The sequence below is a fragment of the Artemia sp. Qi Xiang Cuo genome, chromosome 6, assembly GCF_049724085.1.
Source record: "Artemia sp. Qi Xiang Cuo chromosome 6, ASM4972408v1, whole genome shotgun sequence".
In the NCBI taxonomy this organism is placed as follows: Eukaryota; Metazoa; Arthropoda; class Branchiopoda; order Anostraca; family Artemiidae; genus Artemia; species Artemia sp. Qi Xiang Cuo.
In genome coordinates this window covers 10,746,424-10,763,530 of record NC_142799.1, presented here as the reverse complement: position 1 = coordinate 10,763,530, position 17,107 = coordinate 10,746,424, and the positions used below count along the sequence as shown (strand labels likewise).

General features: G+C 38.4%; 1 protein-coding gene across 1 annotated transcript in view; it reads right to left on the bottom strand.

Annotated features, from left to right (window-relative positions):
- Window positions 1-16,892, bottom strand: part of LOC148950856 (uncharacterized) — a 198,549-nt gene extending 181,657 nt beyond the window's left edge. The window contains exons 1-2 of the mRNA XM_089090933.1: window positions 16,866-16,892; window positions 6,968-7,079 (exon numbers count right to left, since the gene is read on the bottom strand). Coding sequence (XP_088947059.1) covers window positions 6,968-7,079; window positions 16,866-16,892 — 139 coding nt within the window. The remainder of the gene's footprint in view (window positions 1-6,967; window positions 7,080-16,865) is intronic.
- Window positions 16,893-17,107: the final 215 nt, after the last annotated feature.

The window sequence follows — 17,107 nt, the reverse complement described above, 5'->3', positions numbered from 1 at the left end:
TTATTTTAAAAAAACTACTTTTTCTAAAGAGTTAAAGCGGCTGAGTTAAAAGGTCAAACCTTAAAAAACGTACAGGGATGTGGAGGCACAGTTGGGGGGCTGCCGCCCCCCAAACCCCTCGCTTTCGCAGCCTTTCAATAAAAAAAAAGTTTTTTAAACTGAAAGTAAGGAGCGACATTAAATCTTAAAACGAACAGAAATTATTCCGTATATGAAAGAGGCTGTGCCCTCCTCAACGCCTCGCTCTTTACGCTAAAGTTTGACTTTCTCACAACTCTTTTTTTAAACAATAAAAACTTTAGCGTAAAGAGCGAGGCGTTGAGGAGGGCACAGCCTCTTTCATATACGGAATAATTTCTGTTCGTTTTAAGATTTAATGTCGCTCCTTACTTTCAGTTTAAAAAACTTTTTTTTTATTTAAAGGCTGCGAAAGCGGGGGGTTTGGGGAGCGGCATCCCCCCAACTGTGCCTCCTAATCCCTGTACGTTTTAAGGTTCGACCTTGTAACTCAGCCTCTTTAACTCTTTAGAAAACGTAGTTTTTTTTCAAATAATTTCTGCACGTTTTTGTACAGTTTATTACTTATTATTGCTTGACTAACTGTTAGCTGATCGTGTGAGGAGTTAAAGTTGGGGGGCTGCCGCCCTCCAAACTCCCCGCTCTTGAACATTCTTGTGTTAAGGCTTTTAATTCCTTAATACTCAAATCACGTCGTACAGGGTGCATCCTAATCCCTGTACGTTTTAAGGTTCGAACTTGTGACTCAGCCTCTTTAACAGCCCCCCCCCAACTGTACCTCCTAATCCCTGTACGTTTTTAAGGGTTGACCTTGTAACTCAGCCTCTTTAACTCTTTAGAAAACGTAGTTTTTTTCAAATAATAAACATAAACAGGTTAGACATGCTTTGTTATGAAAATTGAAGCGCAGATATTTTCATAACAAAGCATGTCTAACCTGTTTCTGTGTATTATTTGAAAAAAACTAAGGTTTTTCGTAAATGTAAATTTGGGGGATAATTTTTTCGGTCTGAAAATATCAAAAGGCCCTAACAGGTCGAATTCTGCTTCGAATGAGTCCTCATTCAACCGGATCCGTTGCCAACTATGGCCTGTAGGCGTGGCTAAGAAAAAAAAGAAATGATGATGAATTTTAAGTGGCTATATTTGGTTTTTTGAAAACAGGGAAGGAGTGATCGGATTGAGCTGAAATTTCGAGGATAAGCTCCCGGGCCCTAGGAAAGCTTAAGCTGTAAATTTCAGCCCAATCGGACAACGTTAAAGGGGGGCTGTGGTGGGAGGGTCCAAACTTCCGGCCCAGTTTACCCCATGAAGATAAAATCGGAGGAGGATGAAATTTTGCAAGTTTCTTAGTTTGAGCTTGGGCTACAAAATGCGATTACCGCCGTCTCTCGGCGACCTCTATGACCTGAAATCGCTTAACATTGTGATGGGTCGCCTCTTTCTAGAGGCACAAGTGTGCCTCCTTGACAGGGAAGGAGTTATCGGATTGAGCTGAAATTTCAAGGATAAGCTTCCGGCCACTAGAAAAGCTTAACCTTTAAATTTCAGCCGAATTGGATCACGTCAAAGGGGGGCTGTGGTAGGAGGGTTGAAACTTCCGGCCCAGTTTACCCCACGAGAATAAAGACGAAGGAGGATGAAGTTTTACATGTTTCTGAGTTTAAACATGGGCTACAAAATGCGATTGCCGCCGTCTCTCTGCGACCTCTAGGACCTGAAATCGCTTAACATTGTGGTGGGTCGCCTCTTTATAGTGGCACAAGTGTGCCTCCTTGATTATTGCTTGACTAACTGTTAGCTGATCGTGTCAGGAGTTGAAGTTGGGGGGCTGCCGCCCCCAAACCCCCGCTCTTGAACATTCTTGTGTTAAGGCTTTTAATTCCTTTGTAAACCTCTATTTAACTTCTTTCTATATGCCCTTTTATATTGGCAGATGTAATGGTTTACGTAAATTCAAAAGATAGAAGATAAACGTTTGTACATGGTCTTTATTAAATAACGTGAGAATACACATAGAGAAAATAAGGTAGCACAAGAACAATTAGCTACGACGAAGGCGAAAGATGGACTGCCTTTAGAAATGCGCGACGAATGTAACTTTCCTGGAACGGAAGTTCCAGTCCTGGGACCGACCCTTTTCCCACGACTAGCTTTTAGTCCCAAGAGCTCTCCCTGGACCGCTATCGTTGACGCATAAATGCCCAACTAACTAAGAAAGGAGATACCCGGAAATGCTTCTCGAATTGATGTTAAATACTTTACAGATTCTCCCCCCTGTTTTAAGTTAAATTTTCCAAATTTGGCTTATCCCCTTCTCATTAAACCCCCAAACTTTAATTGAATTCAAAACATTCCCTTCCCAAATTATTCACTTCTCGCCTACTAACATTCTACAGCATGAACTAGTAAACAATTACATAATACAAACACTCCACAATACTTGCATAAGTAAAAACTTACATAGTATAAACGGACCACATTAACAACAGTAGTCAGAAACTGGATATTTTAACACTTCATTTTTCTTTTTATAAATTAAAATAGACTTGTTCCCCATACCCCTGAATTTGATGAGGACAAGGAAAGTTGGGATTATGTATAAACTTTGAATTAGGGCAAAAGGAATGACCGGGAAATGCTAATTAATCCTGAAAATACCAGCGACAAATAAATGAAGTTGCAGAAACTCAAAAAATCATACCATGCTGCACTGACGTTAAGATATTATTCCCAATAAAATCCTCGGGGTTTTATTGCTGCGGAACGCCTCGGTTTAGACCTAGTTGGTTTTTCTCTGCAACTTGTGGTTCGACAAATGGCAGTACTACTGTTGATATCTCTACATAACTATTAGCGCTACGCATTAAAACCATCCCGTGAGGCATCAACCTCATCTCGCGAGATATTACAACCAGCTCCCTCTCCCTGGGTAGCCAAACCGCCCTGCGAGGAATCAGTAACATCTCGCAGTGCAACAAAAAAACCATCCCGTGAGGCATCAGTACCATCCCACGGGACCTCAAAACCAGCTCCCTTTCCCTGGGTAGCCAAACCGCCCTGCGAGGACTCAGTACCATCTCGCAGTGCAACAAAAAACCCATCCCGTGAGGCACCGGTACCATCCCTCGTGACCTTAAAACCAGCTCCCTTTTCCTGGGTAGCCAAACCGCCCTGCGAGGACTCAGTCCCATCTCGCAGTGCAACCAAAAAAAACCTTCACGAGAGGCATCAGAACCCTCCCACGGGACCTAAAAACCAGCTCCCTTTTCCTGGGTAGCCAAACCCCCCTGCGAGGAATCAGTACCATCTCGCAGTGCAACAAAAAACCCTTCCCGTGAGGCATCAGTACCATCCCACGGGACTTCAAAACCAGCTCCCTTTTCCTGGGTAGCCAAACCGCCCTGCGAGGAATCAGTACCATCTCGCAGTGCCTTCTCATTATCATCGAGTCCAAATTTCACCCTCGTCAGCGCAGAAATAAATTCATCGGAAAAAGAAGACGTGTCTTCTTTCCCCAATATCTGTTCTTTCTGCTCATATTGTATTGCAACCTTATACGCATCACCTAAACAAAAAAAAAAAATTCTGCACTATTCTCTAACAAATACCGTTTGTAGGACGGTCTGATCCACTCCTTGAATAAATTTAAAGCAAATCTTCCAAGAACTACACCATCATCCCTGGCTTCTAAGGACACCCTAAATGACCTTCCTAATTTTTGCATCCTTCTATAGAATAGATATACCCTTTCATCCTTAAATTGAGCCACGCCTACAAACTCTGCAACCATTTTGCCTACTATTTTGCCTGGGGTATATACTACAAGTAATCCACCTTTTAAACTTGACAAATTTATAATCGTGGGATCCAGATTCTCAAAAAAGGGGCGAAACAACCCATGGGCCAAAAGTGACGCGGTCTGTAAGGCTCTTGAATCAGACCAATTTAACAACAACTGAAATTTTTGTAACTGCGAAACAAACTCAATTATTTTTCCTCTTTCTGCCTTTGTGAGTTGTGTTATTACTGAAAGAGGGTCAATTAGCGATCATATTACTTGGGATTGTTGAGGCTGTTCTATTGGAGGATTAATTGGGGTGGTGCTCAGGGGAGTTGGAGGGTTTGTTGGGACCCATGTCTTGATCTTTTGAAGGTAATCATAAAGTTCATCTTGATTGAAATCAGGATCATTTGAGTCAAATAAAAGAGGTGAACCGATGCCAGGTCCCCTCCACTGTTTTACAAAATCAAAAGCAACCTTTTTGTTATATCCAGTTTCCGTCGGATCGAGACTAGGAATAAAAACTGACATATTTAGATTAAAATTTGAAAAGCAGTTATTCTAAAAATTTAAATATTTGTTTTAAAAACAGCTCTTTAATTACGTACGCCAGATTTTGGGCAATAAACTTCACCTTTAAGAACAAGGGTCTAATAAAATTTACTGGGTTGTTTAGTTGTGCTAAATCACTTCCGAAAGGTCGTCTGTCTTACATCTAATTGCAGTTGGTCTCAATTAAATCACTAGCGTAAAATGGAGTCACAATTGAGAATTAATTAACAATTTTAAATTTTGTTTGGAAACTGTCAAATGTAGATCACACGTCGACTGTATAAAATCATGTAAAAAAAACACCAAACGTAGAAGGACGAAGTGAAGGTAGACATCAACCGGAGACTTTAAGTTGTAGAAATTTGAATTAGTAGGTAGAAGCTATCGCGAGGAAATCCATATTAGGCATTGTGTAACAGCCGATTTCAAAATGTTTATTTAAAAGAAGGTGTTTCTCAAGAAGGCGCTTTGAATAAAAGAAAGTTCAAGAGCTCGTAACGTTTCGATGTCTTATTAATCAGTCTTTTGTAGTATTTGCAGATCAATATCACGGTCTGGTAGCGGGCGAAATACTCTTCAATATGTTGCCAGTATTTAGCGTAAGATATCGTAAATACTTAAAACGGTCACTCAAATGTCACTTGGAGGTTTTCCACTAGTGATATATGCTCCACTAGTTTTAACCGCTTGCCACCACTCTGTAAACCTCTTTTTAAGTCCTTTCTATATGCCTTTTTATACTGGCAGATGGAATGGTTTACGTAAATTCCAAAGATAGACGATAAACGTTGGTACATGGTCTTTATTAAATAACGTGAGAATACACATAGAGAAAATAAGGTAGCACAAGAACAATTAGCTACGACGAAGGCGAAAGATGGACTGCCTTTAGAAATGCGCGACGAATGTAACTTTCCTGGACCGGAAGGTCCAGTCCTGGGACCGACCCTTTTCCCACGACTAGCTGTTCGTCCACAGAGCTCTCCCCTGGACCTCTCTCTTTGACGCAGACAAGCCCCACTCACTACGAAAGGAGATACCCGGAAATGCTTCTCGAATTGATGTTAAATACTTTACACCTTAATACTCAAATCACGTCGTACAGGGTGCCTCCTAATCCCTGTACGTTTTAAGGTTCGAACTTGTGACTCAGCCTCTTTAACAGCCCCCCCAACTGTGCCTCCTAATCCCTGTACGTTTTAAGGGTTGACCTTGTAACTCAGCCTCTTTAACTCTTTAGAAAACGTAGTTTTTTTTCAAATAATACACATAAACAGGTTAGACATTCTTTGTTATGAAAATTGACGCGCAGATATTTTCATAACAAAGCATGTCTAACCGGGGTATGTGTATTATTTGAAAAAAACTAAGGTTTTTCGTAAATGTAAATTCGGGGGATAATTTTTTCGGTCTGAAAATATGAAAAGGCCCTAACAGGTCGAATTCTTCTTCGACTGAGTCCTCATTCAACCGGATCCGTGTTCAACTGGGGCCTGTAGGCGTGGCTAAGAAAAAAAAAGAAATGATGATGATGAATTTTAAGTGGCTATATTTGGTTTTTTGAAAACAGGGAAGGAGTGATCAGATTGAGCTGAAATTTCGAGGATAAGCTCCCGGGCCCTAGGAAAGCTTAACCTCTAAATTTCAGATAAAGTCAAAAAGATAAAGTCGAAGATAAAGTCGGAGGAGGATGAAATTTTGCAAGGTTTCTTAGTTTGAGCTTGGGCTACAAAATGCAATTACCGCCGTCTCTCTGCGACCTCTAGGACCTGAAATCGCTTAACATTGTGGTGGGTCGCCTCTTTATAGAGGCACAAGTGTGCCTCCTTGACAATACCAAAACAGTGTATCGTAAGCTCAGTAGCTCACGCTATTTTGATGATCCTGAGGAAAAATAACGTGAAATTAAACAATGAAAATTGAACTTTTGCAAGATAAACTCTTTTTAGCGTTATTATTTTAGTAGCGTTTTGTTTTAACAACCACTGCTGCTAACAACTTACTGCAGCATCAAGCCACCTAAGCAAAGACAGCCACGCACTCCTCCATTCCTATCAATTGAGGCTTCCCTCTCTACACCCTCCCAAGAAGTTCCATTTCCCTAAATCTCCTATAATGACTCATAATTGTCAACGTTCTCCCTGCTTACCCTGAGGAATCTTCACAGCCGCTTAATATAATCCCAGCAATCCCCCCAGGCATACATTTCAGCCCTCTTCATTCGACTTTACACATCTGTATGTTATCTCGCCAATCAGTCAATGTCCCACGTGTATACAGCAAAATGAAACACTTTCATTTATGCACCCATGCATTGGGTGTGAGCAGGGCCCTTCTTTTTTTCTAATGCTCAATATATGCCTTTCTTTTCCGGGAGGCAAAAAATCACTTCTAACTTCAATAGACCATTTTAGAGTATACCTTTTTGAAGAGCCTACGGTTCTACAAATCACTCATAGATACCCGAAAAGGGCCCCGCCTCCCTGTTACAACCCCCTTAGGGGTGAAGGTGGGAGGGGGGGGGGGATTTCTTCTTTCCTACGCATTTCTGAAATGTGTGAAAATCCCCCTTTGGGTCTGGGTACGGCGGTAAAAAAAAAAGTATTTTGGTACCATTAGGAAGATTAGCAAGTTCTTCAAAAGTACTGAGCATGGCCAAATCCAGGGCATCATCTTTGTCAAGCGTCAATCTTGTAGCTAAAATCTCCTTATCTCCAATGGTCACCTACAATAAGAAAACAATTGACATGGGATACAGTGTCTTCCCAATGGACATTGTAATTTAATTAGTATTTACTTCAAAGTTATTTCGAATTAACTGTCAACATTGTGCGGTTTTTTAATTAATGCTGTAATATGTATACAATAAAGATCTGTAATATACAGAATAAAGATCAAAGATACTCCACTGTGCTAAAACAGAGCTTATTTTACTGTATGTGTGTAAATTTGTCATAGCTTTATTTATTTGATTATTTGGGCTTATGTAAATTGTTGGTTTAGAAATCAGGTTATTTTTGGATCAAGAGCAAAAAAAAACGATTTCCACAAAGGAGCATTCCCACAAAGAGAAAAATCTGACTGCGGAACCATAATCCTTTAAAAATTTGAACTCAATATCCATTAAAATATATACTATAATTATACTATATTATATATGCTATAATATATACTGTACAGCAGTAGCGTATCCAGAGGGCCGGAGCCCCCCCCCGACAGTTGGGTTGTTATTTCTTTTTAGTGGCAATTTAGGAAGTTACGAAATATTCACGCTTTTAAGTTATTTGCAACACCCGTTCCTTTTTTCATTTTTTGTTAAATGGCTATCCATTTCTCCGGCAAGCTTATATCATTATTTTATCATCAAACGTGCAATCGCCTCCTGTAATCAAATTAAATAAAAAAAACAAGTTTTTTTAACTGAAAGTAAGGAACGACGTTAAAACTTAAAACTAACATAATTTTTTCTTTATATGCAGGGGGATGTCCCCACATAAAAGACTCTATATTTACTATAAATTTTTTTTATTGTTTAAAAAATTTTTTTTTTTAGAAATTAAAACTTTAGCTTAAAGAGCGAGGCGTTTAGGAGGGGACAGCCCCTTCATATACGGAATAATTTCTGTTCGTTTTAAGTTTTAACGTCGTTCCTTACTTTCAGTTAAAAAACTTGTTTTTTTTATTTAATTTTTGAACGTTTTCGAATTAATGCAGGTTTTGATTTTGGCTCACCGTACATGAATAATTAAAACAAAATTTGCATATTATATTTGGTTAAATGGCTTTCTCGAAACTTGTTTAATTTTATTTACGAACGTTTTTATTAGTAATAAATATACGTAACTTAGAATTAACTTACGTAACGAACTTCTATATTCATAAATTTTTAACACGTATATTAGGGGGTTCGCCCCCTAGTCAATACCCTGCTCTTTAAACTATAGTTCGAATTTTTTTTCCAGTTCTTTAAAAATGACCTCTTAATCACAATCAGTTGATCAGTTGAAAAACTTGTTTTTTTTTATTTAATTCCTGATCTTTTTCTTTAATAATGCTGGGAAATCCGGCGCCCCCTTCATAGCAATGTCCCGTCCCCCCTGGACACGTCCTTCATGGAAAGATCCTTCCATATAGCCCCCCCCCCGCTCCTTCCCCCACCTACCAGAAAAAATCTCCTCTGAAAAAGTCTGTATACGTCCCAATAACCAAAACTATATGTTAACATTGAGTAAAGTTCATAACTTTCAGCCCTCCCCCTGGGGACTTTGGGGGATCAAGTCATCCTAAAAGACATTTTTATCATATTTTCGACCATGCTGAACAAAATGGTTATCTCGAAATTTTGATCGGGAGACTTTGGGAAAAAATGAGTGTGGGAGGGGGCCTAGTTGCCCTCCATTTTTTTGGTTACTTAAAAAGGGCACTAGAACTTTCAATTTCCGTTCCAATGAGCCCTCCCACGGTATTCTAGGACCACTGGGTCGATACGATCACCCCTGGGAAAAAAAAAACAAACAAACAAACAAACAAACAAATAAACACGCATCCGTGATCTTTCTTCTGGCAAAAAAGGTAAAATTCCACATTTTTGTAGATAGGAGCTTGAAACCTCTACAGTAGGGTTCTCTGATACGCTGAATATGATGGTGTGATTTTCATTAAGGTTCTATAACTGTTAGGGGGTCTTTCCCCCTTTTTTCGAAAATCAGCCAAATTTTCTCAGGCACGTAACTTTTGATGGGTAAGATTAAACTTGATGAAACTTATATATTTGAAATCAGCATTAAAGTTTGATTCTTTTGATGTATCTATTGATATCAAAATCCCGTTTTCTAGAGTTTCGGTTACCATTGAGCCGGGTCGCTCCTTACTTACAGTTCGTTACCACGAACTGTTTGACAAGATGTCAAGAAATTTTTCTCACTATTTAACCCTCGGAGCTATAAGCACTGGCTTCTCTGCAATGAAGGAATCAAACAGTTCGTGGTAACGAACTGTAAGTAAGGAGCGACCCGGCTCAATGGTAACCGAAACTCTAAAAAATGGAATTTTGGTACCAATAGATACATCAAAAGAATCAGATTTTAATTCTGATTTCGAATATATAAGTTTCATCAAGTTTAATCTTACCCATCAAAAGTTAGGCGCCTGAGAAAATTTGGCTGATTTTCGAAAAAAGGGGGAAAGACCCCCTAAAAGTTATAGAACCTTAATAAAATTCACACCATCATACTCAGCGTATCATAGAACCTTCATGTAGAGGTTTCAAGCTCCTATCTATAAAAATGTGGAATTTTCCATTTTTTGCCAGAAGAAAGATCACGGATGCGTGTTTTTTTTTTTTTTTTTTTTCCCCAGGGGTAATTGTATTGACACAGTGGTCCTAGAATACCGTAGGAGGGTTCATTGGAACGGAACTTAAAAGTTCTAGTGCCCTTTTTAAGTGACAAAAAAAATGTAGGGCAACTAGGTCCCCTCCCACGCTCATTTTTTCTCAAAGTCACTCAATTAAAATTTTGAGATAGCCATTGTGTTTAGCATAGTCGAAAATCTAATAAATATGTCTTTTACGATGACTTAATCCCCCACAGTTCCCAGGGAAAGGGCTGCAAGTTATGAACTTTGCCCATTGCTTACATATTGTATTGGCTATTGGGAAGTATACAGACATTTTCAGGAAGAATTTTTTTCCGGTGGGGGGGGGGGGGGCGGGAGGCGGGGGTGACTTGGGAGAACCTTTCCGTGGAGGATATTTCTTTGGGGGAAGGGACATTTCTATGAAGGGGGCGCCGGATTTCCAAGCATTATTTAAAAAACGATCAGAAATTAAATTAAAAAAAACAAGTACTTTCAACTGAAAGTAAGAAGCAACATTAGAACTTAAAATGAACAGAAATTATTACGTATCTGAGGGGGGTCTCCCCCAAGTCAATACTTCGCTTTTTAAGCTACAGTTTTTGTTTTAGTGCTTTAAAAAGGGCTCTCTATTCTAATTAACCGTCATGTTTTTTTATGTTTTTTTTTAATTAAATTTTTTTTTAAATTTCAAATCAATTAGTGTTTTTCTTAATATGGGAATAAACCACTAATATAATTAATAACATATCCGTAATAAAAAAAAACAATAAAAAAAAAAAAACAAGGCAGCCGGGTAAATATTAATCGAAACTTTTAAAACCGGAACTTTGATGTCAATAAATGTATCAAAAGAATGGACTTATAATGCTGATTATAAATACATGAATTTATTAAGTTTAGTATTACTCATCAAAGGCTACGAGCCTCAGAAAACTCACCTGATTTTTTAAAGAGGGGGGAAACATCCCCTAAAAGTGAAAATTTTTTTAATGAAAATCACACCGTCAGATTCAGCGTATCAGAAAACCCTATAACATAGGTTTCAAGCTCATATCTACAAAAATCTGCAACTTTGTATTTTTTGCCAGAAGAAAAATATACGAATATAGAAGTTCGTTACGTAAGTTAATTTGTAAATTACGTCAGAACCAAATTTAGAGACAGCCAAACAGAGATTTAGCAAAAAAAAAGTGGATTTTTATGCAAATTTCGTTTACTTATTCAATGACTGCGAGCCAAAATAAAAGCTGCATTATCTAAAAAACGATCAGAAATTAAATAAAAAAAACAAGTTTTTTAAACTGAAAGTAAGGAGCAACATTAAAACTTAAAACGAACAGAAATTATTCCGTATATGAAAGGGGCTGTCCCCTCTCAACGCCTCGCTCTTTACGCTAAAGTTTGACTCTGTCTCACAACTTTATTTTTTAAAACAATAAAAAACTTTAGCGTAAAGAGCGAGGCGTTGAGGAGGGGACAGCCCCTTTCATATACGGAATAATTTCTGTTCGTTTTAAGTTTTAATGTCGCTCCTTACTTTCAGTTTAAAAAACTTGTTTTTTTTTATTTAATTGCGATAAGGAATCAATAAGTTCGTGGTAACGAACTGTAAGTAAGGAGCGACCCGGCTCAATGGTAACCGAAACTCTAGAAAACGGGATTTTGATACCAATAGACACATCAAAAGAATCAGATTTTAATTCTGATTTCAAATATATAAGTTTCATTAAGTTTAATCTTACCCATCAAAAGTTACGTGCCTGAGAAAATTTGGCTGATTTTCGAAAAAAGGGGGAAAGACCCCCTAACAGTTATAGAACCTTAATGAAAATCACACCATCATATTCAGCGTATCAGAGAACCCTACTGTAGAGGTTTCAAGCTCCTATCTACAAAAATGTGGAATTTTCCATTTTTTGCCAGAAGAAAGATCACGGATGCGTGTTTATTTGTTTGTTTGTTTGTTTGTTTGTTTTTTTTTTTTTCCCAGGGGTGATCGTATCGACCCAGTGGTCCTATAATATAGTAGGAGGGCTCATTGGAACGGAAATTAAAAGTTCTAGTGCCCTTTTTAAGTGACCAAAAAAAATGGAGGGAAACTAGGCCCCCTCCCACGCTCATTTGTTTCCCAAAGTCACCCGATCAAAATTTTGAGATAGCCATTTTGTTCAACATGGTTTAAAATATGATAAAAATGTCTTTTAGGATGACTTGATCCCCCAAAGTCCCAGGGGGAGGGCTGAAAGTTATGAACTTTACTCAATTTTAACATATAGTATTGGTTATTGGGAAGTATACAGACTTTTTCAGAGGAGTTTTTTTCTGGTCGGTGGGGGAAGGAGAGGGTGGGGGGCTATATGGAAGGATCTTTCCATGAAGGACGTTGTCATGGGGGAAGGGACATTGCTATGACGGGGGCGCCGGATTTCCCAGCATTATTAAAGAGAAAGATCAGGAATTAAATAAAAAAAAACAAGTTTTTCAACTGATCAACTGATTGTGATTAAGAGGTCATTTTTAAAGAACTGGAAAAAAAATTCGAACTATAGTTTAAAGAGCAGGGTATTGACTAGGGGGCGAACCCCCTAATATACGTGTTAAAAATTTATGAATATAGAAGTTCGTTACGTAAGTTAATTCTAAGTTACGTATATTTATTACTAATAAAAACGTTCGTAAATAAAATTAAACAAGTTTCGAGAAAGCCATTTAACCAAATATAATATGCAAATTTTGTTTTAAATACTCTTGTACGGTGAGCCAAATTCAAAATCTGCATTAATTCAAAATCGTTCCAAAATTAAATAAAAAAACAAGTTTTTTTAACTGAAAGTAAGGAGCGACGTTACAACTTAAAACGAACAGAAATTATTCCGTATATGAAGGGGCTGTCCCTCCTCAACGCCTCGCTCTTTAAGCTAAAGTTTGACTTTCTCACAACTATATTTTTTTAAAAAATAAAAAAAAATTAGAGTAAAGAGAGATGCGTTGAGGAGGGGAAAGCCCCCGTCAAATAAGGAATAATTTATGTTAGTTTTTATTTTTAACGTCGTTCCTTACTTTCAGTTAAAAAAACTTTTTTTTTTTATTTAATAAGAATAAGTGGCTATAGTTAATTAAAAAGGTGTTATAATTCCATATTAAGCAAAGAATTTAAAAATAACGGTCGCGTTATAGGAAATAAAGAAAATCAAGCGACGCCAGCCCAGCATTAAGCATTTCTTAAAGCTTGCAAAAACCAGCAATGACGGTAAGGAGTTTACTAATATTCTGACAATAGTTTGTATTTAGTGGGTTTTGAAGCACGCATGTGTCACTTGTAATTAAATGCAATTCCCAATTTAAATTGAAGACGACCAAATCTAAATTTGGAAATCTTCTCGTAAGAATTTTTCTTAGCTATGATCAATTAAAGGAAACAGTAAAATTGATCATTATTTGGGTGGGATCAAACTTTTTTGAAAATTAATCTTTTTCTAGAGCCCAAAATGGGATTATTAATACTTCATTCATTTTATATTCTATTTCTTGTGCAGCTATGAGCATGGTTAATGTTGGAATACCTTCATATTCCCATATTTTCAGAAACAAATAGTAGAATCCCGCAAAAACGGTAATTTTACCTTGTGAATTGATCATTTAGAGCCGTTCCAAAATTTTTAGCCGTGTCTCTAAAATTCAATACTTTTGAGGGGGGGGGGCAAACTGGGACCTACCAAACAAGTCATGTACGCAAATAATTTAATTAACAAAAATTAATTGTTTTCAGTTTTTACGAGTTTTACGCGGAAAACGAGTTTTTGCGACCATTAGTAGAATCGGGAGAAAAAATGTTCCGATTATGATTTAATTGCCAAAATTGATGTTTGTCCAGGAACAGCGAGATAAGTAATAAAATGAGTAATTTAACGATTCAAGGGCAATCTTTGAAGTCTTGGAACAGACGGGTAGAGAGCATTTTCTTGGTACTTTAATGTTAAGGTCACACTACATGATGTTCCAACCGAGGGGGTAATAACTGACCGTCGCAGGTGTCCCTTCCTTCGTGCCTCCGGCTGTGCCTCCGTGCCTCCGGCACACCTGAAACAGCGTGTTACTGGAAGCGAAGGAACACGGTTTTATCTTTGGCTTATGGAAAGCGTACGGCGCGTTTTTTACGACGCAAACTTTCTCCTCTTGAGAGGTTATCTTTACTTGGTCGTGTTGTTTACTGCGTTCGACATTGGAGATCCTGGGTCCTAAAAAGTGGACATTATGCTTTGAACGAGAATTTTATTACCACAAACCTTTACCATTGCCTAGAGATAAATATGCATTCCCTAGTGCTTCTCATTCGTCGATTCAAACGCCTTGGACTTGAACGTCTTTTCAAACTCTCCGACATGAATAGCCAACCGTGTGAGATTTTTTTTAGGAAGATGCGGTCTCAAACCAGCACTCAGTACTGTAATAAACTTTTCGTTCCTCCAACTTCTACATCGAATTCGTCGATATGAAAGTATAACGGATTTTGAAGCCCAATATTCTAATGAACAGTTGTCCTTGCCCAAGGCCAAGCGAGTTAGATCCATTGGTGTTGTGTCTGTCAGTTCCGATTTTTCTTTGCCCGGGACGATGAAATCAAGCTCGAGCTAGGGCGAGCTCGTATTGAAAGCCAGCGAATAATGAAAGCCTTGATACCCGACGACGTACTTTCTGCTTTCGGTCACCAAGTACCAAATGTTCGTCTTTCTGTACTTCACGACACTGACTCAGACTATGACTCAGAAGAAAATACTCTGTCCGATAAGCAGGAAAATGCTTCCGCGACTGACACTGAATCGGGCTCGGAAAGTGACGGCATCTTTGAAGATTTGCCAGTGATTGCTCACTAAGTGAAATGTTAAGTTTAGAGAAATCTATCTAGTGAGCCTGTGATAAGCATAAAATATTCTAGGTTTTGTCTCGTCAAGACTTCTGATGGCTGCACAGCACCAATAAAAAAATCTACGTTGTTATGGCTTCTGCGGGAAAGCTCTGAGAAGCTGAGTAGTGACCGATTAAAACGGGTGATGGTCCAGGGCTGACGAGTAGGACTACGCGAGTCGCCACAAACCAATGCAGAGGTCGGTGTGAAATCGGACAATAAATATCTGAGAAACTAGTTATTTTTGTAGCTGGTTGCTTTACTTAGCGTTTTTTACTAATAACTCGGTAGCAACAGTTTTTCTGACTGTTGCTTTACAGTTTTCTCTTCATTGCGTTCGGCTTAAAAATGGAGAAATTTGTGGGGGTTGGTTTTGATGGGACCAGCAGCATGTCAGGCTGTTATTCTGGTGCACAGGCAGAAATTAGGAAAAAATATCCGCAAGTGATCTACACCGACTGTGCATTGCAAAGCTTAAATTTGGCTTTATGTAGAACTAGTAGGGAAGGACTTGTTAGATCAACCTTTGCTACTATACAGCGGATTATATCATTTTTATCATCTTCACCAAAAAGAATGAATATGTTTGTAGAAGCGGTCGCTGTCGTTTGTCCTGATATTACCGGGAGAAATCTTGTTAATTTTTTCGAAAAGAGATTGGTGGAGCGTCACGATTCCAATTTATTTTTTATTTCTTTTTATTTTGCAATTATTTACATAATTGAGGAAATAGTTGGTAGCATACGGTGCGATAAGGAAGTTATTTCAAAAGCAAATGCGTTGGTTTCAGCAGCAACCGAATTTAGTTTTATGTTCATGTTGGCTATGCTAGAGTTTGTTAGTGCCATAATGCTCTCTTTCTCTAAGGCGCTGCAAGCTGAAGATTTAGACTTAGTTGAGTGCTGTCGGCATATTAAACTATGTTCTGATACTTTACTGCAGTCAAAACAAAATGATTTTGAAACAATTTTTCAGAAAGCCTTTGAGCCTGCACAAGAGGCAAATGTGGCTCCGGCTGTTTCAAGGTCTATCCGCCGAACATCCATCAACGATAATGAGTCCATCAAGGTTTTTTATCGCGAGTCATTGTTCGAACCTTACTTTGCTTCACTTGTTGAAGAACTTGATCAAAGATTTTTGCGCTATCAGGAGGCATCTTTCAAAATCAGAAGGCTTTTGCTAGCTAACAGCAAGTCATTAAATATTAATGAATTTGTGAAAGATGTTGCTGTTTACGCTGTATTTTACGGGGGTAGAAGAGTGCTCGAATGTGAGTTAGTCCTTTGGAAACAGAAGTGGCTCGGAAAATCTGAGAAGCCATCAACTGTTGCTTCGACTCTTGCGTCATGCGATGCAAGATTTTTCTCATGCATTCGAAGGCTTTTGACGATTTTTCAGACATTACCAGTGACTACCGCTTCTACTGAGAGGAGCTTTAGCTGTCTTAAGCGATTAAAAACCTATCTGCGGAGCTCCACGGGCGAGGAGCGTCTGAACGGACTAGCTCACATGACCCTGAACCACGATATCCAGGTCGAAGCTGACCAAGTTTTTGATCGATTTGCAGCCAAAAAAGACCGTCGGCTATTACTGTGAGAGGTTAGGTCGTCTTTCGTTGCTCGTTTGTCTAAGTGCAGTTGATTCTGTTTTTTTAAATTTTAACTGTGCTTTATCCTCTGTAAACAATGTTAATATCAATACATTTCTTGCTTTCATGGCTGTTATAATAGGTAGACTGAGGCCACACCCCTCCGAAACAAAATTCTGGGCAATTGTCTTTGATATAATATTATTTTTTATTTATTTGGTTCTCTAAAACAAGGGTCCCATAGGCAAATATAAGGAATAATGCACTCTTTATTTTATATTTTCTAAATTCTGCCGCTTCGTGGCAGTTCCAAAACAACTACTCGCCCAAAATAGAACCTCTCACTGTTTCTAACTTTTTTTTTAATTCTGACTTTGTTGGCCAAATATTGTCATCCATTCTCAAGCAAAAAGTCTAAACCTAGAAATACTCATGACAAGTGTGTACTTTTAATTTATTTACCTTGCTACCCCCCCCCCCTACCTCCCGTCTTAAATCTTGCACTATGATAGACAATTTTCTTGCTCACTTGACTGCTCTAAAATGGTCGCCTGACGCCCCCCCCCCGAAACCAAATCCGGGATACGCCACGGCTATACAGTATAAAATATACAATGATGTTCAGGTCAGGTAGGTTGCTCCCACGTATGATCACTGACCGTTGCTTCGGTATATTTAAAGTTCATTTCTCTATTTATAATAAACACAAAAACAGTGTAGTTCATGATACCAATACCAACTTGTCACCATCAAGTATCAACATTTTTCTGTGAATTCCGAGAAATTTGGCGAGGTTTGAAACTGAAGTATTATTTTAAACATAAAGACGTAATAAAATAGTGATGGATAAAGAACTCTACAGCAATAAACAAATACAACATTTCAACCAAGTATTAAGGAG